The sequence below is a fragment of the Choloepus didactylus genome, chromosome 2 (assembly GCF_015220235.1).
Source record: "Choloepus didactylus isolate mChoDid1 chromosome 2, mChoDid1.pri, whole genome shotgun sequence".
NCBI lineage: Eukaryota > Metazoa > Chordata > Mammalia > Pilosa > Megalonychidae > Choloepus > Choloepus didactylus.
The window spans coordinates 48,463,354-48,484,974 of NC_051308.1; the positions used below are offsets into that span (position 1 = coordinate 48,463,354).

Genomic DNA, 21,621 nt, shown 5'->3' on the forward strand with positions numbered 1-21,621 from the left:
AATGTCTTCTTTATGCTCTTCTAGGGTCTTCTTGATTTCCTTCATATCCCATACTATGGTCTCATTGTTCATCTTTAGTTCTGTGAGTAGCTGCTCTAGGTGCTGTGTCTCTTCTGGTCTTTTGATTTGGGTGCTTGGGCTTGGGTTATCCATATCGTCTGGTTTTTTCATATGCTTTATAATTTTCTGTTGTTTTTGGCCTCGTGGCATTTGCTGAACTTGATAGGGTTCTTTTAGGGTTTGTAGACCTATTGAAGTCCTTATCTCTAATTTATCAGATCTACAGCTTCGTGGAGTACACTTTCTCTAACTAACCAGCAGGTGGCGTCCACAAGCCACCTGTTCTCCACAAGCCAGTTCTCCCCTGCTTAGCCTTTTTGGTGAGTGGGGGAGTGAGTCTTGTGGGGCCCAATTGGTGTACCAAGCTTGCGTGTGTAGTTGGTGTTGCCTGCCCTGTATGTGGGGCGTGTTTCTGGGCAGTCGGGGAGGGGGGGTGGCCCTAACAATCAAATCTCCCTGATGATCCTAGAGTTTTGAAGCTGCTGCAATAGTCTAATCCTTCAGTTCAGTCCTGCCACAGTTTGTCTCTGCCACTGACCCACAAGTCTTTGGTATTGGCGTATGGCTCCTGAGACTTGCAAGTGGGCCCCTCTTCCAGGCTGTGCACCCCGGGTCCTCTGTTGAGGGATGACTGTGCTATGTCACAGGTGAGTGCCGTCCCCCCAGGGCAGTTCTGGGCTGCTGGGCTGTGTAGGGAGGCTCCCAGTCCGCTCAGATGATGGCTGAATGGGGCTTTGTTAATTCACACTGCTCCACCTTCCCAGCTCTGGGACAATCAGCTGAGGTTGCAGGGAAGGCTGATGTCCACGCCCAGTTTTGTGGTGTGTGCCTGTTATTTGAAGCACTTCCGTCACACTGGGTTGTCTGGGGCAGCTCTGGGCTATGGGGCTGGCGATGGGCAGGAGTGTTTCCTGTCCACCAGGATGGTGGCTGTGAGCGGACACCCCCCTTTTCTTGGGAAGTTGTGGTGTTTAGTGAATTTTCTCAGCCACTGGATTATTGCCTTTTGTCTCAGAGCTCTCTTAGTTCTGCTCTTGACTTGACGTGCCCAAATTGCAATTCTTTGAAGCTTTCTGTATTGGGCTTCTTAGTGTAATTGTTTTACAAAAGGAAAAAACGATTAAAAAAAAAAAAAAAGGGCCCTCCTCAGAGATCTAATGGGTTATTGAAATGCTAATAGACAAAGCAACCAGGGCCATTAAGGAAAGGTCCACAGGGCAGAGAGATCAGCTTTTCTTCGGGATTTGCATATGCGCCTCAAGGCCTGAGCTCCGCCCTTCCCCTTTCTGTGTCCACCAGAACTCCAAAAATCCTCTGCTTTTATTTTGGAGTTTTTCATGTTATTTTTTTTTTCTATGCCTGTCTCCTCTCTGCTGGGCTGGCAGCTCTCAGATTCTCTGGTGTCTGGTCTCAGTCTATCTATGGTTGGAGTCTGGATCAGTAGAATGAGTTTCCGAGAAGGGCTACCACTGCAGTTCTCCCTTTTCCTTCCCGGAGCTGGCATCCCCTCCTCCCACGGGACTGAGCCTGGCAGGGAGGGGCGCAGGTCCCCTGGCTGCAAAAACTTACAGATTTCGCTGATCTCAGCAGTTCGACATTTTCATGAGTGTTGTATGAAGTATGCCCAAAGACAGATTGCTCTGTGGTGTCCAGTCCACGCAGTTCCTGGCTTTTTACCTACTTTCCTGGAGGAGTAACTAAAACTTACAGCTCACCAGTCTGCCATCTTGCCCCGCCTCCTCGTGATTGTCTTTTATATTGAAGCATAGTAGTAGCCAGTATAAAACCTTCAGATAAATATATTCTTTGTCATTTTTTAATGATGAGCAAAGGCTACTTAACAAAGATATTCTAGTAAATTTATTTCTTGTGCAGATATAATTTATTCCTTGTTTATTTTTTTAAATCAAGTTTAAGGTATAATTTATGTGGTAAAATTCATCCTTTATTAAATGTATAGTTTGATGAATTTTGACAAATGTAAGCAGTCAAGAAATTTCTAGCACAGTCAAGACATTTGAACATTTCTTTCATCTCAGAAAGTTTCCTTTTGCCCCTTTGCAGTCAGTCCTATCTCCTCAGTCCCTGGCAACCACTGATCCCTATAGTCTTTTTTTTTTCTTCCCTATAGTTATCCGTTTTTCTGAATGTTATATTAATGGAATCGTACTTTGTGTAGTCATTGGAGTCTGACTTTTTTTTACTTAGCATAGTGATTTTGAGATCCACCCCATTGTCACCTGAAACAGTAATTGGTTCCTTTTTATTGCTAAGTGGTATTCCATTGTATGGATATGCCAGAATTTGTTTATTCACTCACCAGTTGATGGACTTTTGGTTGTTTCCATTTGGGGGCTATTATGAATAAAGCTGCTGTGAACATTTGTATCTTTGTGTGGACATACATTTTCATTTCACTTGGATAATTATTTAGTAAATACCTTGAAATGAAATTGCTGAGTGTAAGGTTAAATGTATGTTTAACTTTATAAGAGGCTGCCAAATTGTTTTCCTTAGTAACTATAATTTTACATCCCCACAAGCAATGTATGAAAGTTGTGATTGTTCCACATCCTCTATAGCACTTGATATTATCAGTCTTCTTAAATTTTTTACCATTCTAGGGGTATGTAGTGGTTTTTAATTTGCATTTCCCTGATAGCTAGTGGTGTCAAGCATCTGTTCAAGTACTTATTTTCCATTCATATTTCTTCTTTAATGAAGTTTCCCTTCAAGTCTTTTACCTGTTCGAGAAATTGGGTTGTTTGCCTTACTATTGAGTTGTAGGAATTATGGATGAAATCCTTTATTAGATACATGTTGTGTAAGTATTTTCTTCCAGTATATAGCTTGTCTTTTCATTCTCTTAACAGCATCTTTGAAAAGCAAAAGTTTTAAATTTTGGAGTTCACTTACACTTTTTAATTTTGTGGTTCTTGCTTTTGTGTTAATTTTTCATCTAACCCAAGGTCATAAAGATTTCCCCTATGTTTTCTTCCACACGGTTTATAGTTTTAGTTCTTAAATTTGAGTCTGGTTCATTTTGAGTTAATATTTGTATATGGTACAAGTTAAGGGTTGAAGTGCTGTTTTTGATTTATAGATGCCCAGTTGTTCCAGAATCACTTGTTGAAAGATATCCTTTCCACATGGAATTATCTTGGCACCTTTGTTGGCTCATTGGTTTGAGGTTTTTCTTTTCTAATGCAGACATTTAATGTTAATGAATGTTCTTTGAAGCACTCCTTTAGTTGTATCCCACAGATTGTGCTTTCATTTTCATTTAATTCAAAATATTTTTCTTATTTCCCTTCTGGTTTCTTCCTTGACTCATGGGTTATTTATTTATAAGTGTTTTGTTTAATTTTCAAATATTTGGGAATTTTCTACATTTCTTTCCCTTCATTTCTAATTTAATTCCATTGTGGTCAGAGAAAATACTTAGTGTGGTTTCAGTTCTTTTTAAATTTTTTGAGGTTTAATTTATGGCCTAAATATTCTTAATCAATTCTTAATCTTTTTTTTTTTAAAGTTTCTTCTTCAATATACCATGTATCTAAAAGTGGCAATTGACCAAATAGCTATTTTATATACCATTTTTATTTTTAAAAGGTAATGAGTAACAGTTGTACTTTATTTACTTAATTGCTAAGAATGACTAAGAAATTGTTACTTTATTGTGTAATTCATTGGTATTTGCATTTTTGCATTGTAGCTACAAATTTGCGATCTGTTCTCTCCTTTATATACTTTTTGTAGGTCTAAGATCTGGCAAACTTGGTGAACAATGTGAAGCAGTTGTTCGCTTTCCCAGGCTCTTTCAGAAGTATCCATTCCCTATTCTCATCAATTCTGCATTCCTAAAGTTAGCTGATGTTTTCAGAGTTGGGTAAGTCTTTTAAAGCTTCAGTGTCCTAGAGCACTTTGTTTATAATTCTGTTTTATATTGTGGTCTTTGTTCTTTTTGCCTTTTAGGATTGCCACGTGACTAATTACAATTTTAGTGGACACGTGTTCAACACTTTGGTGTGAGATTTAATGGGGTTTCAAGCAAAAATGAAGAGTATAATTCACACCGTTTCTTTGGATAACAGGATAAATCAAATTATAACAATTTTAATATATTACTGTGTATTTTGAAAAAATCTTTGGCTTCATTCAGATTGTTTTGAGAAGTTTCTGATTTAATTTAATAGCTTGTTTTGTAACATGAAATGCATGTTTGTGAAGTGCCTGAAATAAATCCCAATTCTTTTTTCTCCCTACCATTCTTCCTCACTCCCCTCCTTTCTTCTATTCCTTATGTACTGATGTGCGCATGCACAGACACACACACACACACACACACAAACACAAACATGCTAAATCAGACTTGAAGGAGAAAAGTTCTTGTAGGAATAGCCTAAGAGAGGAGAAAGACTATCTGACCTCTCGGCCTTTGTTATAATATGAGAGGAGATTTAGTTCTGTTCCAGTGCTCCTTCTGTGTTACTATCATTTTGGTGTCCTGCAGCAGGAACTAAGTAAATAGCTAATTGATTATGCTTAGTACCTACCTAAAGTATAAACTTTAGGTAACTCCTTTAGTGGTGAGTAAGAGTGAAAAAAATTTGCCTGTTGCTAAAATATAATATCATTAGTATTGCTTTGATCCCTAGTTAAATAAGTACTTCCCTAACGTGGTCTAATTTATTTTATCTGTTTTTTTTTCATAGGAACAATTTCCTGCGGCTATGTGTTCTTAAAGTTACCCAGCAAAGTGAGAAACATTTGGAGAAGATTCTAAATGTGGATGAATTTGTGAAGAGAATTTTCTCTGTGATTCATAGTAATGATCCTGTGGCAAGAGCCATCACTCTCCGGTATGCTGTGTTGCTATAATTATTTAACTCAAGATAGTTTAAGCTGTAATTATCTATTGAAGAGGCAGTATATTTGCTGTTTTCATTCTGAATTTTAAGGATTTATTTTTGGTTTATGAACTAAGATTCAATGTGAAAATGTGATAACTATCCCATTCTGTAAATTATTTTTAGTTAATATCTATGATACTATTTTAGTTGTAAATAGTAGCCTGTGTTTGAAATCTTCCCCTTTGTAGGTACACTGATCAAATAACTTAATGGATCTGAATACAGCTTAGCCTCAGCTCATTTTGAACTTCTGCCTTCCTGACTCTATTCTCATTGTTTCCAGTCAGTTTTTTTGTATTAATTCATGGTTATGTACTAACTTTTGTATGCCATAATTTATATTTGATCTCATTGGAGAATACCAGATATAATCACCAGAGTATCTTTAGCCTTTCTTTTTCTTTCTTGGCATTTAAAAAAATAATTTGTTTTGTTAGAATTTTATTTTGTAAGCCATCCAGCTTGAACCGTATTCTTTTTTGCTCCACTGCCTGTGGAATCATATGTATAATTTTTTCAGATTTTTTACTTACCCTGCCCACACAGATCCCTTTTTATTCATGGAGTCCAATATGTCACTTCTTCCTTAAGTTTCCATTTTCCCACAACAGGAGCCAGTTCTTCGTTCTTGTTCAGAATCAAGTCCCGAGTACTTTTGTTGTTCCTCTGCCTTTTGAGTAGTTATATTATAAGCAGCTAGTTGATATTTTAAAGTCAGTTATTGATTTTCTCGTTTTTGAACTACATTCAATAGAATAGAATTTAAATTTAAGATATTCTTACCCTATGATTTAGCAAATTCACTTACAGGAATTTTTTTTTATAAATCGTTTTATAAATTGGTGAATATTTATTTTATATATAAGGATGAGCACCGTATCATTTTTGTAAAAAGTGAAAAGTTGGGAAAAAATCATGTGTCTATCAATATGAGAAAAGTTACTTTAGAGACTACTAAATATATAATCATAAAGAATATGAGGTAAGAGTATACTGACATAGAGATACTAAGTTAAAAAAAAACAAATGTCAGTTGGTATCCATTTTATTAATTTATTTTTGTCAGTAATATATGTTTATAGATACTCAGAAAAGAATCTGGAGGAATGTATTCTGTTAACAGTGATTATTTTTGGCAGGGTTTGGCAGTGGTCATTGGATTATGGATTATAGGAGACTTTTCCATATGGTTTTGTAATGTTTGAATTGTTTTTACAAGCGTGAATTGTCTTTAATCAGAAGACAAAAATAAAGAAGAAAGAGAGATAGGAGAAATTAAGTGGTGGAATGAATTGGCTTTTTTGTGTAAAATTTACTTAAAATGAAATGCACAGATCTTGTGAACATTCCCTGAGTATTAACAAATATCTTGTGTAACCCCACCCTTATCAAGTCATAGAATTTACCCTCACCCCAGGGAGTTCCCTAATGTCTCTTCCCAGTCAGTTCCTACACCCACCTCCCCAAAGGCAGTCCCTGATGTTTTTTTCCTCACCACAAATTAGTTTTTGTCTGTTTTCAAACTTCATATAAATGGAGTCATGCAGTCGGTATCCTTTTATGTGACTTCTTTCACTAATCATAAGTTTTTGAGATTAATCCATGTTGTATATGGTAATTCATTCCTTTTTATTACTGAGAAGTTTTCCCTTGTATACTACTATTTCTATCACAGTCTTTCCATTCTATTGTTGAATACCTAGTCTGTGTCTGATTTGGGGCTTTTATAAATAAAACTTCTATGAACATCCTCTTACAAGATTTTTTGTGAACATGCTTTCATTTCTTTTGAATATAGGAGCAAAATTTCTGGGTCATAGGGTACGTTCATGTTTAATTTTATAAGAAACTGCAAAATCTTTTTCCAAAGTAGTTTTTACCATTTTATATTCCCATCAACAGTGTATGAGGATTCTGGTCACTTCACACCTTCACTAACTTTTGGTGTTGTTGGTCTTTTAAATTTTAGCCATTCTAATGGGTGAGTAGTGGTTTTGATTTGTATTTCCAAGATGGTGATGATGTTGAACACTTCTTCATATGCCTTTTGGCTGTTCACATATCTTATTTGGGGAAGTGTCTGTTCAAATCCTTTGCCCATTTTTTTCATTAGATTATTTAGATTTTATTATGTTGCTTGTCTTTTTGTTATAGAGTTGTAGGAGTTCTGTATCTATTCCTTTGTGAGTTACATGTTTTGCAAATCACATAGTAAATAGATGAGAACTTCTCTCAGGGCCTAAAAACCATTGTCTTAGTTTCCTGGCTGCTATGACATATACCACACAGTGGGTTGGTTTAAAAAATGGGAATTTATTGCCTCGTGGTTTTGGAAGGTAGAAAACTTGCTTCTTTTGGGATGGGTAGCATTCTGGCCAGCTGGTGTTCCTTGGCTTTCTTGGCTTTCTGGTCACATGGCAGTGTCCTTTCCTTTCTCTTCCAGATTTCTGTTTTCCCTAACCCAGCTTCTACTCCTCCCTTGGCTTTTTTCTATAATAAAGCCTCTAGTAATTGGATTAAGACCTACCCTCACCTTAACTAAAAATAACATCTTCAAAAGGTCCTGTTTACAGTGGGTTCATACCCACAGGAATGGATTAAGATTAAGAACACATTTTTTGGGGGGGCACATAATTCAACCTACCACACCATGAACAGGATTACTACCAATTTTATGCTTTTTCTTAAGTTATATTTCAATATCATTGTTCCTTTTGTTTTGTCTCTGTAACTCTAAATTGAATAATATATGCCTCAGAATAAAACAGTTTCAAGCTGTGCAGCTCTCAAAACCACCTCATCTACTGGAAATGTATAACCAAGTGACCAAACCATGAATGTGTTTATCTTATCTCCACTAACTGTTGCATATGTTCTTTCAGTTTGTACTATGAGCTTTTCAAAATGTTCTGCTCTAAAAAGGGAAAAGTAATTTAAGTAATTACTTTCACAATTTTTAACAAATGATGTATCCCACTCTCCCAGTAACACTCTTTAATCCACATTTGGGAAGCAGTGGCCTAGTCAACTGGAGAAAAATTTAGCTAGTATGTGTACGGAGACTTGGGTTCCAAGCCCCAACTCACATTCTAATGCACACACATTTAATAAATCACTTTCTTTATGCAAAATGAGAAAAATAAAACCTACCTTAACAGATTCTTTTATTTTCTATATGATAAATTGCAAAATTATGCAAAAAAAGTTTTAACATCACTATGGAAATGTCAAGACTCCGTCTCCTGAAATGTATCTTTGTTAAAGTATTGGGCTTATAAGTGAATACATTTTCATTCCTTCCATATGCAAGTGTTTATTTGACTATAATGCTGTTTTAATAAAGAAGATATGATACAGGAAGAATCTTAATTTTTATAGACACATGACGTTTTGTTGAGAAGGATTTTGTTAAGGAGAAAAACAAACTCGACAAAGAAAAGGTTGGGGCTGATGAATGATGAGACCATTGAGAAGAAGGTCCTGTACAGTGTATTTTAAGGAAGATAGATGAAAGTTGGGAAACTCTGACCTCAAGCAACTTAATTTCTAGTGAAATTTATTAATAAGAAGACATGAAGGAAGGGGACAAGTGATGCCTTTCAAACACTAAGCAGTTTTTAGAGTCAGAATTATTTGAACATAAAGAAAAGAGGAGTGAGAAGAGGGAAGAGAACATATGTTAAAGATGTTTTGCTTTTTACCCATTACCTTACACTTATAAATTAAGACAAAAAATAAAAGAAAAATCTGGGAGATAGTCACTGTGTTTGAAATGTAGTGCTAAAAATATTTATATTATTAGTGACCAGTGAGATTATACTTTTAGCCTTTTTGTATTTCATAGTAACAAATTGTTAATATTAGCCTAATTTTGTTATATAAAATATTAGATTAATAGACGTTTATTATTTATTTTGAAAAATAACTCATCTAATTTTTCTTACATACTGACATATGTATAAGTATTTAGAATATGAGTCACTGCTTCATCCCTAAAGCTGATGCTTTATTAGCCTGAGATTTATGGAATTATCTACAAGCTTTAATTTTGGTAATCTAGTTTTGCCTTGGTTCTTCCTTTCCTTACCTGGAATTTATTGTGTCTCCATTCTCCTTGGGTTTCTCTTTTCTCTAGGATGTTGGGAAGTCTGGCATCAATAATTCCTGAAAGGAAGAATGCTCATCACAGTATTCGTCAAAGTCTGGATTCACATGATAATGTAGAAGTTGAAGCTGCTGTTTTTGCTGCTGCAAACTTCTCAGCACAGTCTAAGTAAGCATAGGCCTTTTAATAATTTGGCTTCCCAGGAAGAATTTTTTGAGAAATGACTGACCAGTATTTATAAACATTAAAGGATACAGAAAATCTAAATGGCAAAGTTTATTTTCCAAGAGAGTTTATATATTGAGGAGATGACTTGAAACAGAAAACTGGAGTGCAAAACGTTGGCATTAAACTGTAAATGCAATAAGAGTTTCCAGAAGGATGGGATTGGTACATATTAGAGTAGTTGGGGAAGGCTTCACTGGGAGAACAGAAACTTTGTCAGTTGAAGGGCCTTCCCCGAACATAAACATCCCCAATACTAAATTACTACTTCTAATGTTAAGCTTTGGCATGTAGAACTCTATGCACAGTTTGAGACTTAGGGCAGTAATTTGAATTGAAACTAGTTTTAAACAAATTTAACTTAGGATGTCATGTCCCACACTATTATCTTACAGAATAGTTTCTTTTTTTTTTGAACGAAAAGTTATTTTGTTTGACTTGACTGTTTACCCTCTGTAAAAATATAATATACTCCCTTTGCTGACTGGTATCAAAAGAAGCATTGCCTTCTGTGGATTGCTTTGGTAAGGAGTATAAAAAACCTTAAACACCCAGAAAATCCACTCTTAAGAATTTATCCAAGGAATCAACAATGTGTACTTATATTCATTAACAAGGATACTAGTTGTAATTTAATTATAATAACAAGAAATTAGAAGCAACCTAAATTCCAATCAGTAGAAAAGTACTTAGATAAATTATATGATTGTATAATAGAATACTATATTAAATTATAATATGATTGTATAATAGAATACTATATTAGCTTTTAACAAATATAATTTTTTAAATATTTGCATGTGATCTTCCAGATTTGTGTAAAAAACACAAAAATAAGTATTTGCTTTTTATGTGAACAGAGAAAAGACTAGAAGGATATATATAAAAATGGTATCTCTGGATGATAGGATGGTATATAATTTTTATTTTCTTATCATGAGCTAGTTTTGGTTTAATTCTCAGATGAATAATAAATGTGGTTTTTAACATTAAAAATAGCATTTCCATAACCTCTTCTAAATTTGGATAAGACTTGAAATAGTTAACCACCTTTCTTCAGATTTTAATTATATGCATATTTTTCTCTGTGTTGTCCTGGTCAAACCTTCAGAATTACAGGATTACTCACTAGAAAGGGAGAGTAGGGATAGAAAATATATAATTTTAAATTTGCTGCTCAAAATTAATAGGAGTGGCAGTCATAGGGAGAGAAATAGGTGAGTAAATACAGTTCCTATTTGTGCTTTTGAAAATATGCTTTTTTCTTCTTACTGAGAGAATTTTTTAAAATCTCTTTAATTGGATAAGGAATTATATCTAGTGAATGTTTACCATCTCATTACCACTGCCAAGATTTCAGTGCTTTATGATCTGTCAGATTAATATATACTTCCAGTGCTTCTAGAAATAGTTTTCTCAATTTAATTTCTAAATTTAGGAGGTTAACTTGTAATTTAGTAATTAAATTTCACATATGAGAATCATTTTTAGTTTAGTTTTTCTCTTGTGTTATTTTCCTAAACTAATTTTATTTCAGCTGTGGGATTTCTTATCTGACTTGGAAATCATTAACACTAAGTAACATATAGCAAGATTCGTCACTTATGGAATTGATGACCAATAAACATCTAAATTCTTATTTATGTGGAAGTAATTTTTAACATACCAGACTTCAGTCTGATACTGTAATTTGTGCTATTAAGAAATACCAAATTAGTCCAATAAGAATGCCTGAAAGACCAATCTAAAAACCACTATATATCAGAGTTTAACTTTAAAGAAATAGATTTTTTTGATGTCAGTGTTTATCTCTTGCCCCAGAAATAATGCCTGACTTGAGATCAAATATTTCAACAATACTGATGTATTTTTGTTTTAGTATCTCTATTTATTAATTTTGGAATTTAAACAAATCAGCGGAACTGGATAAATAAGCCTTTGAGAATTTATTTAATCCTGTCCTTCCCCTGTATACTACCATAACCACATATAATTTGTTCTAAAAAAGTTAAGATTTCATACTTTTAAAAACCTAGTCCCTGGGTCCTAAAATTAAGAGTTACAAATTCAAATGCTTTTGAGTGCCAACCAAACATTGTCAATGAGGAAAGTGTCCTCTCATGGCCACTAGGGTGAATTGGAGAGGGCGTGTACCTTCTGAAAATGGTAGCTGCCCCTTGGCACCAGCAGATTGTTACTATGTAGGAATGTATGTCTGATGTTGTCAGATCTGATTTTTTTTTCCAGGAGAAACTGGAAAATGAGATTTTCTATTTAGTCTCAACATATATAAATGTTAATAAGAAAAAAAAATTAGAGAAAAAAAGCCTTCAAGACCTGAGCAGATTTTTAAATTTTGAGTTGTTATGTAAGTTATTGTATAGTTAGAATACTTACTGAGTATCTGCTGTGTCTATACACTATTCCAAGCAACCGGGAATGCAGAGGTGACAAAAGTAAGGCCTTATTGTCATGTCTTGATGTTCTAGTGGAATAAATCAGATGACATACAGTTGATCCTCATTATTCCAGATTACACATTTGCCTATTTGCTGAAAATAAGTATTTGCATGCTTTCCCACTTTTTCTCAGAGATGTGCAGTGCGTAGAAAAATTTGAGTCACTTGATATACATTCCCAGCTAAGATCAAACAAGATGATGGTCTACCTTCTTGTTTCAGTTTTCATGCTATAAGCATGTGTCCTTTCAATGTGGTACTAAATATAACCGTGCTTTTTGCATTTCTGTTCTTTTTTTGGTGATTTCATTGTTTAAAATGGCCCCCAAACATAGTGCTAAAGTACTATCTAGTATTCCTAAATGCCAGAATGCTGTGATGTACCTTGCAGAGAAAGTACATGTGTTAGATAATCTTCATTCAGGCATGAGTTAATAGTGCTGTTGGCTCTGAGTTCAGTGTTAATGAATCAGCACCTTCTTTAATGAATTCCATTTACCTGCCCCCCCCATGTGATTTATGTTTATATGTGCTTAAATTTGTGTTGAGAGGCTTTGTTTAAATGTTATAAAATGTTCTGAAGGCAAAGATAACTATTTCTAGGTGAGGTTTAATGAGGGCAGACTCTGAAAGCTGGTGAAAACTTCCTGGTGAATCACTGTGTGCATATTTGAGGAAGCAAAAAATATAAGGTGTCTTTAAACAGAAACATATAAAACAAGATTGTTTATTGCTCTTATTAAGGCTCAAAGGAACCTAACACTGTATTTCCACTAGGGGAAATGGTTCAATATTTACTAATTCACTGAATATAGAACAAAACTGCAAATAACAAGAATTTACTGGATATGTAAATACATAAAATAATTTCAGGTGCTTGTTAGAGTTATGAGAAAATACAACGGTATTATGATAGGACCTGAGTTAGCTGCTTTAGCTAGGGTGATCAGGGAAGGCCTTTTTGAAGAGTTGATATTTGAACTGAATCTCTGTGATAAGAAAACAGGCAGCCATGCAGAAATCTAGAGAAAGAACATTCCAAGCAGAAGGAATAATAAGTGCAAGAGCTCTTTGAAATGAGAACAAGCCATCAATATATCTCATATACTTCTTGCCTTATACTTTGAAGACATTTATAACTTACTTTTTCTTATGTGAATGTGAGACTGATACCAGCTTTTTGGTATCAGAATTCCTTCACATGTTTAAACACTACTGAAGTCCTCAAAGAGCTTTGTTTATGTGGATAATATTTATTGATATTTACTATATTAGAAATTTAAAATGATAAATTTAAAATATATTTATTTTAAATATAACAAACCTATAATATGTTAACAAAATATTTTCATGAGGATAACTCTTTTCCACAAAAAAAAATTGAGTAACATTGCTTTACATTTTTGTAAATCTCTTTAATGTCCATCCTAATCAAAGACTACCTGGATTCTCACATCTGCTTCTATATACCTGTTGTGATATATTATTTTGGTTAAAATATATGAAGAAAATTCAGCCTTACACAGATATATAGTTGAAAAGGGGAGGACTATTTTTAAAGACTATTGATAATTATGAATATTCTTCTTTGATACTTTATCAAAGCAATAACAGTTGATAATTTCTTAAAGGTAAGTTGCATTATGGACCCTGAAACCTTATCAGTGAATTTTTTGTACTCCGTTATATTGCAATCCATTGAGATTTTTTGCCTCTGTATGATTTTATAACATTATGTATTGGTCTTTTAGAAAATACTGATTCACTGTGTTATGCAGTTCTTCTACATGCTGACACATTTCATTATATAATATCAAAAGATCACATTTGTTAATATCACCAGTCTTACTCAGAAAGTCTTTTAAGTATTAAGCTGTCAAATTTATTATGACAGATAGAAGCTTCCTGAAATTCTGGTTTTTGCTTTAAAGTGCAAATGTTATAATTGGCAACAAATATACCCAGTTATTTTTCTTGAAGTTAAAGCTCACTTGATTCATTTTTCAAGAAAATGTCTGCTAAATAACCAAGTCTAGTAACTACGGTATTTTATGAAAAACAGCCAGTTCATCTCATAACTCAAACAATGGAACTGGTACTTTTTCTGGGGGTAATAATCATTGTGGTACTTTATATGTACTTTCTATTTTGTCAGAGAATATAAAGAAAGTACTCAAGCATTGAGATTTAATAAAATTAGTAATTTTTGCTGTTTTACCAAGGACATTCTTAAGTGAAACTGGCTTTTTTCTTTTTTTTGTCAGTGCAGAGTGATAAAGATTACAGTGACTTCTAGTACAGTTCAGTGTCACTGCCTCAGTTCTTGCTAAGGTGCTAGTAGTTTTATTCACTGTTGCTTTTGCAGCAAAGGTGAAAATATCAGTATTGTTGTTACAGAATAAATTGTGAGGTTAAAAAGTACTCACTTTAAAAATTTCAGCATAAATTGTGCTCACTACCAAGAATTCATGTAAACGGAGATGTTCTGTGATCAGATAGTGCTGACATCAGACATTTACAAGCAAAATAGCACGTTCAGTAACATCTGTAAGGAAAAGTGAAGTTGTGTAGGTGAGCTATTAACATTCTTCATGTTTATGGCTGTCTTTAATCTGACAGATTTTTGTATTGTTGGAAAACAACAATTCCTTGATTTTGTTTATTGACTTTTCATCCAGCAGGCATTCAGCATTGTCAGTTGTACAGGTCTCTCACCTGTTATGTGCACTTTACCTTAATGCATTACAATAACTTATCCTGTTATCATATCTAGTGTGGAAAGCTGTAACAAACAATTTTTTGCTTTTGAAGAGCGTATCACATCTGCATTTAAAATATTCAGTTTCCTGTTTCTTTAAATTCTAAATTGTTGGTCTCAAAATGAAGCCATAGTATAACTGGCAACATAATGCTTTTCAAAAAATGTTTTGTTACATAAGGTACAATAAGGTAAATCATTAACATCTATAAAGTTGAGGGATAACTTTAGTCATATTTTTGTTTCTTATTTACAATTTTGCCATTTTCTTTAAAGTAGATTATTCCCTTCCATGAGTTAGAAAACTCTCTGAATATGTCCATTCATCTTTTTCAGCAACTTCAGACCTAGATGGTACAGCTTCATTTGAGAAAATGAGTCTTCTAATTTCTCTTTTTAAAGCTAATAATTCACCCTTAAATATAAGAGAAATATACAAATATTTTATAAACTTTCTTTTACTTTAGAATAAAATATTGAGAAATTTTTAAATAAAAATAATTTTAGATAATGTTAAATTTTATCAGAATCTTTCAAAACTTTATTATAAAGCAAGGCAAAGTGTACTTTTTGTCAGGATTTCAAAATGATGTATTGGATGATGATGTTACAGAGATTATAGCAGATTTAATTGAAGATAGTAAGAGCATAGTAGAATAATTGAGAACCAGCTTACTCTCAGAAAACACATTGATATCCTAAACCAACTCCCTTATAATATACTAGAAAACACAAGAATGCACTAGCATACATTCCATTAGCTGTCAGATGACATCATCGCATGTCATGTAGCTTCAGGAAAATACTGTACACTTGTGAGACAATGAAAGTTATAAGGCAAATAATATTTTAATGACAAGAAATATTTTATTTAGATATACATTGGGCCAAGTCTGATCGTATTATCTCTAGCATATTTTCTTACATATTATATAATATTTTATCACAAATGTTTGTAAAATTTTGCAACATTCAGTAATATTTATATTATGATAGAATCAATAGTCATACTGAACCAAGCAATGCTTTGGAAAGTACTTTACACATATATTAAAAAAACATGACTAACTTTATGTAGTTGTGCATTTATTAAGATTCTCTTATATTTGCTACTGCATTTCTACTACTTCATATGTACTTTTTACAATTCAGAGTATTAGAAATAGATTTTTGTTGCTTATATAATCACAATTTGCATGTTAAAAGCCTTTCTTGAGAGTATATCCTAAAACATCATAGACTGAGATAGTGAGTGATACTAAATTTTTTAGTGACACTTAGCAAATTAAAGCAGTACTAATACATCTTTCCTTTAATATTATGTAACAGTGATGTTGACATAAACCTCCTTGGTGGCTGGACTTTTTGTTTTGATTGTCTTTCTTACCTTGCCCCAACCCTGCAACAGCACCTGCCTCTGAATATTAGTTATGATTTGGAGTATTGCATTTCTAGTGTTCTTTAGTTTGCTATTTGTGCTCTGTCTCTTTTAAGTCCTTGGAAAACTTAACCAAATTTAATGTTTTTGTTTTAAAATTTTTACTATTCTCTTTTTCCAAAGGGATTTTGCAGTGGGAATCTGCAACAAAATCAGTGAAATGATTCAAGGTATGTATGCTTCATTTAGTATTATGAAGTGACTCATTAGAATTTGTATTAGTAGTAGTTGCTAACCTTTATTAAGTACTTACTGTATGATAGGCACCATTCATTCATTCATTCAAATAATATTTATTTGGTCTCAAAATGAAGCCACACAATGGCTGTAGGTGCTGAGGATACAATAATGAACAAAATAAAATCCTTATTCTCATGTAATATACATTCTAGTGTTGGGGCTGGGGGGAGCAATAAACAACAATATGACATGTTTGCTTTGGAGAAAAAAAAACAAGGTAAGTGTAGAGTCCAAGAGTAGATAGCAGAAGGTTGGGGAGACTTTTCTGTTCCAGATATGTTGGTCAGGGAAGACCTCTGCTGACGTGGTATTTGAGTGGGACACGAAGGAGGGAAAGGAATGAGCAATGCAGATATCTAGGGGAAGAACATTCTGATTAAGGGAGGAGAATGATATTAGGAACTCTGTGGCCCTCTCTTCATTCTTATGATGTACCTCTAGTGGCTTCCAGTTGGAACTAGAATCCAATCCAAATTCCTCACCATGGTCTACAAAGCCTGGCTTTCAAATCTTATCTGTCATGCCATGCTTAATGTTTATCCTCATAATGTTCATAAGAGGGAGCTCTGGGCTATAGCATTTGCACAACTCTGGAGAGCACCACTTTCTTTGTATTCTTATAAATGGCATTCCTTTGAATTATGCAACTTAGCAGCTTTGGAGAGGTAATATTATTATCACCATTTTATGTAAAAGGAAATGGGGCTCAGTCATTTGTCCAGGATCACACATATAAAATTGCATTCTGGTTTTGAGGCCCATGCTTTTTTTTAAAAAAAAAATAGTTTTATTGAGCTATATTCACATACCCTACAAGCATCCATGGTGTACAATCAGTTACTCACAGTGCAATCATATGGTTGTGCACTCATCACCAAAATCAGTTTTTGAACATTTGCCTTACTCCAAAAAAAAATAAAAAGAAAAGTAAAAAAGAAAACCTAAAACATTCCATCCCCCCCCATCCCACCCTATTTTTCATCTCGTTTTGTCCCCATTTTTCTAGTCATCTGTCCATACACTGGATAAAGGGAGTGTGAGCTACCAGGTTTTCACAATCTCACAGTTGCACCATGTAAGCTACATAGTTATGCAATCATCTTCAAGAATCAAGGCTACTGGGTTGCAGTTTGACAGTTTCAGGTATTTCCTTCTAGCTATTCCAGTACACTTAAAAACTAAAAAGGGATATCTATATAGCACATAAAATGCCCTCTGGAGTGACCTCTTGACTCCTTTTGAAATCTCTCAGCCATTGTAACTTTATTTTGTTTCATTTGCTTACCCCTTTTGGTCAAGAAGATTTTCTCAATCCAGCGATGCCAGGTCTAGGCTTATCCCCAGGAGTCATGTCCCACGTTGCCAGGGAGAGTTACACCCCTGGGAGTCATGTCCCACATGGCGGGGAGGGCAGTGAGTTCACCTGTAGCATGTTGAGGCCCATGCTTTTAACCAAGATACTATTTTGCCCTTCTAGGGCATGAATTTCTTAAGGTAATTATGGTTTACTTGCATTTAAATTGTCTTTCAATTTAAAATTAAAGAAAACTTGCCCATTTTGCGTAAATAATGAAAATCACTTACTTGATGGCCAAGATACAGTGATTGAGCTTTTGTCCTATTCTCTTTATTCCTTTGTCTTTTTTCCCACTACTAGAAAAAGGCTTTTCTAAGAAAGGACTTTCTTCATTATCTAATCTTACTTTTCTCCCTCCCATCTCCTACTGGGCTCTCCATTGACCAAACTCAAACAGAGGGCAAATAGCAAGAAAGCTCGTGGATATAAACTCCTGAGAGTGTTCTGTACATCTGGGTGATGGTTATGTGGGTATCTTCATTTGTAGAAATTGATTAATTTGTACACTTAAGATTGAGCACAGTGTTTTTTATAAATATTCCTAAAAAAGAAATTAAAACACTGAGGAGGAGAGGGGATATGAGGCAGGGGTCTGCCGTGGGGAAAGGCCTTAGTAGGGAAAACACTGAGGAGACTTTTGCAATGATCAATGTAACAACAGCCACACTAACATTTATGTAGTGCATTGCATGTATTCAACCCTGTACTAAGCATTTTACATGTTTTAATTTCATTTAATCCTCATGATTCTGTGACATAGATGTAACTGGTATGTTGAATCATATGAAATTGCTAATATTCCAGTAATTTAATATGATTCATTGATATCCCAGTTATATACATGGAGAATCAGAAACTCAGAGAGGTTAAATAGCTGAAAGGGAGTAAACACTTTGACCTCATTCTCCTCCCTCTCATCTCTTATAGGGCTCTCTTGGCCCAAGGTCACATAGAACTAGTAAGCAAACCCAGACAGCCTATTCCAGAATCTAAAATAATTGCTATGCAGTACTGCCTCATTCCTTTCATGCCATCAGTCATACACATTTACCTACACTGATAACCCGTCTCTTGCTGTGTTCCTCTGTGTCCTCCTAAGTCCATAAAGTCTGTACTGTATCCTGACTCCTTTCAGTAAGATTTAAAAATACCATACTCTCTCTTCCATGGTAATTCAAGTTTTCTTTGTGACATAGATTCATCAGTCAAGAGTGAGGATGTAACTGATGGAATCAGAGGTTTAAGAGAGAGGAGGTTTGATAGCCATTTTGAGAATAGGAGAAAAATTGACTAGGGAAACCTGTAACGATTGCTGGGGAGCAATGAGGATCCTGTTGTGGTTGGAGACCATGAATATTTAGGTATTATTTGAAAACTATTTCATATTCCGCTAATTCTGCTACATCTCTAGCCTTTCCCTCTTCTCAGAACTCTGGAAACACATGTTCAACTTCCTGTTTGGCCTCTCCATTTGTATATCTAATACACGTCTCAAACTTACTATGACCCAAACAGAAAACCAAATCTACTTCTTCAGTCTTCTCCATCTTAGTAAAGGACATCACTATCTTTCTAGTTCTTCAAGCCAAAAATGTCTACATAATTCTTGAGTGTCCTCTTTTTACCCACCACATCCAGTCTTTCAGCAAATCTAGTTGACTCTTCACCTAAATTATATCTTAATTCCATTTCTTCTTTCCACCTCATATTATTATCCCCTTAATTCACGTCATCTTCTCTTTATTGGATTACTGTTCTAGCCTCTTAATTGGTCTTTTTGTTACTCTTCTTATTCCTCTACCATCTATTCTTCGTATAGCAGCTTTTAAAAAGGCAAATCAAATCATAGCATTCCCCCTTTTAAAACTATCCAGTGGTTTCCATTTACATTTAGTCTAAACTCTAAACTTCTCCGCCTTGACTTACAAAATCTTACATGGTACCTCTCCCGTGCCTGTCTCTATCCTTGTCTCCTATGCTTCCCCTTAATACCAGCCACACAAGGCTTATTGTCCGTTTCAGAGCCTTTGTACCAGAACACTCCTCCCTTAGAATACCTTATAGTTAGCACCTTCTCATCTTCAAGTTTCATCTTAAATGTTACCTCCTCAGGCTTTTGATACCGTTTTATTTAATGTGATCACCCTTGCCCTTAGTTAAAATCATTATTTATTTAATGTTTCACATTATCCTATTTTATACTGTTTGCATGCAACTTTTTACTATCTTATTTTTTTCTGGTTTATCTCTTTATTGTCTTTCTCCCCAAAAGAATGTAAGCTCTTGTTCACCACTTCATCCTGAGTACCCAGAACCATTGGCAGACATGTAGGTTGTTCAAATATTTGTAGAAAAGTTGGATAGATGGATGAATTTTGTAGAACATGGCATGCTTATTTTGCAGTTGCCTTCAGGGTTGTATTTCATTATCGACTTGATTTAGAATTACTAGTACCAGCCCAGTTATCCATCTTATTTACCAGATTTGGCTCCATTTTATTTTTCCTGTTTCTAAAAGTATACCTACCCTCAAACACTGATTTGCATCTATCGAAGATATTTCCAGCAACCAGTCACCAAGTGCTGTTTACCTTTTTGATACCTCTTAAATGTATCTTTTCTCCATCTCTCCTCTTTAAGCGAAGCCATCATCTCTACCTCAGCATTCTACCAACTGGTCTTCCTAGCCCCACTTTCTCTCCATATAATCCATGCTGCTTATACTGCTTGTCATTTGCATTTCTGATTAAAACAGGGGTTTTTTTTGGCTCTCTATTACCCTTAGACTCTGGTCCACATTTCTCAATAACATCTTTTTTGGTGTGGTCTCTGCCTGTGCCTCTAGCTTCATCTCATACCGCTCTCCGTTTCTAACACTATACTCCAGTCATACCAAACTTCATTCCATTCCTTGGTTTCTCTCAACTCCTAGTCCTTTCATTTTCTGTTCCCTTGTTTAAAACAGACACACGCACACCACACTGAACTGCCGTATTGCTTGCCTAATTCCTTATCCATCAAGTTTCAAATTAAACATTCTCATAGAGGCTTTCAAAAAAAAAAACCCCAAACCATAATGTAGGGAAACATTGTAAACATAAATCGTATGTACAGAATTTTATTTCAAATGTAGCAAATAAATCTGTATGTTCTGAGACAGTTGAATCTTTTCATGTGATTCACTTAAGCAGCCAATAAAGAAAAGTGTGAATAAGATGTATGTTGTTGACTTACTGAAAATTAGATTTCAATTAGACCAGGCTATACATTTGAAATAAAGTGAACTGTCTGGAAAACCAACTGCATTTTCTAGGATGGACAAAATAATTTTTTGGGGTTAAAACTGAAAAATTTTGTCCCTAACAGCAGAAAAGAGGCCAAAATGTTATGGTGATGTCGTTTAAAGTTTCACTCCTTTTAGCAAGAACAAATAGAAATCAAACTATTGTCAAGAGACTGTTTTTACATCCATAAAGTTAATGATGATAATGGTGGTCTGTTTAGTTTGCTAATGCTGCTGCTACGCAAAACACCAGAAATGGATGGGCTTTTATAAAGGGAGTTTATTTGGTTACAAAGCTACAGTCTTAAGGCCATAAAGTATCCAAGGTAAAGCATCAACAATGGGGTATCTTCACTGAAGGATGGCCATTGGCATCTGGAAAACCTCTGTTAGCTGGGAAGGCACGTGTCTGGCGTCCACTTGCTCCTAGGTTGCATTTCAAAATGGCATTCTTCAAAATGTTGCTCTTGGGGAGTTTTGTCCTCTTAGCTGCAGCTCCTCTTCAGAATGTCACTCTCAGTTGCTCTGAGCTCCTTCTGTTTGTTAGCTCATTTTTATGGCTCCAGTGATTTAATTCAGACCCACCCTGAATGTGTTGGGTAGCACCTCCATGGAAATTATCCGATCAAAGGTCTTGTCAACAGTTGATTGAATCATATCTCCATGGAAACACTCAAAGAATTCCAATCTAATCAACACCAATACGTCTGCCCCCACAAGATTGCTTCAAAGAATATAGTTTTTTCTGTGGGACATAATACATTCAAACTGGCACATGGTCAG

The 21,621-nt window shown here is 34.7% G+C and overlaps 1 protein-coding gene across 2 annotated transcripts in view; it reads left to right on the forward strand.

Moving 5' to 3' along the window:
- The window catches only part of INTS7 (integrator complex subunit 7), a 106,205-nt gene that overhangs the window by 21,698 nt on the left and 62,886 nt on the right, over positions 1-21,621 (forward strand). For both annotated transcript variants that reach the window (XM_037824343.1, XM_037824351.1), the window contains exons 2-5: positions 3,820-3,949; positions 4,776-4,922; positions 9,109-9,246; positions 16,082-16,128. In XM_037824343.1, coding sequence (XP_037680271.1) covers positions 3,820-3,949; positions 4,776-4,922; positions 9,109-9,246; positions 16,082-16,128 — 462 coding nt within the window. The remainder of the gene's footprint in view (positions 1-3,819; positions 3,950-4,775; positions 4,923-9,108; positions 9,247-16,081; positions 16,129-21,621) is intronic.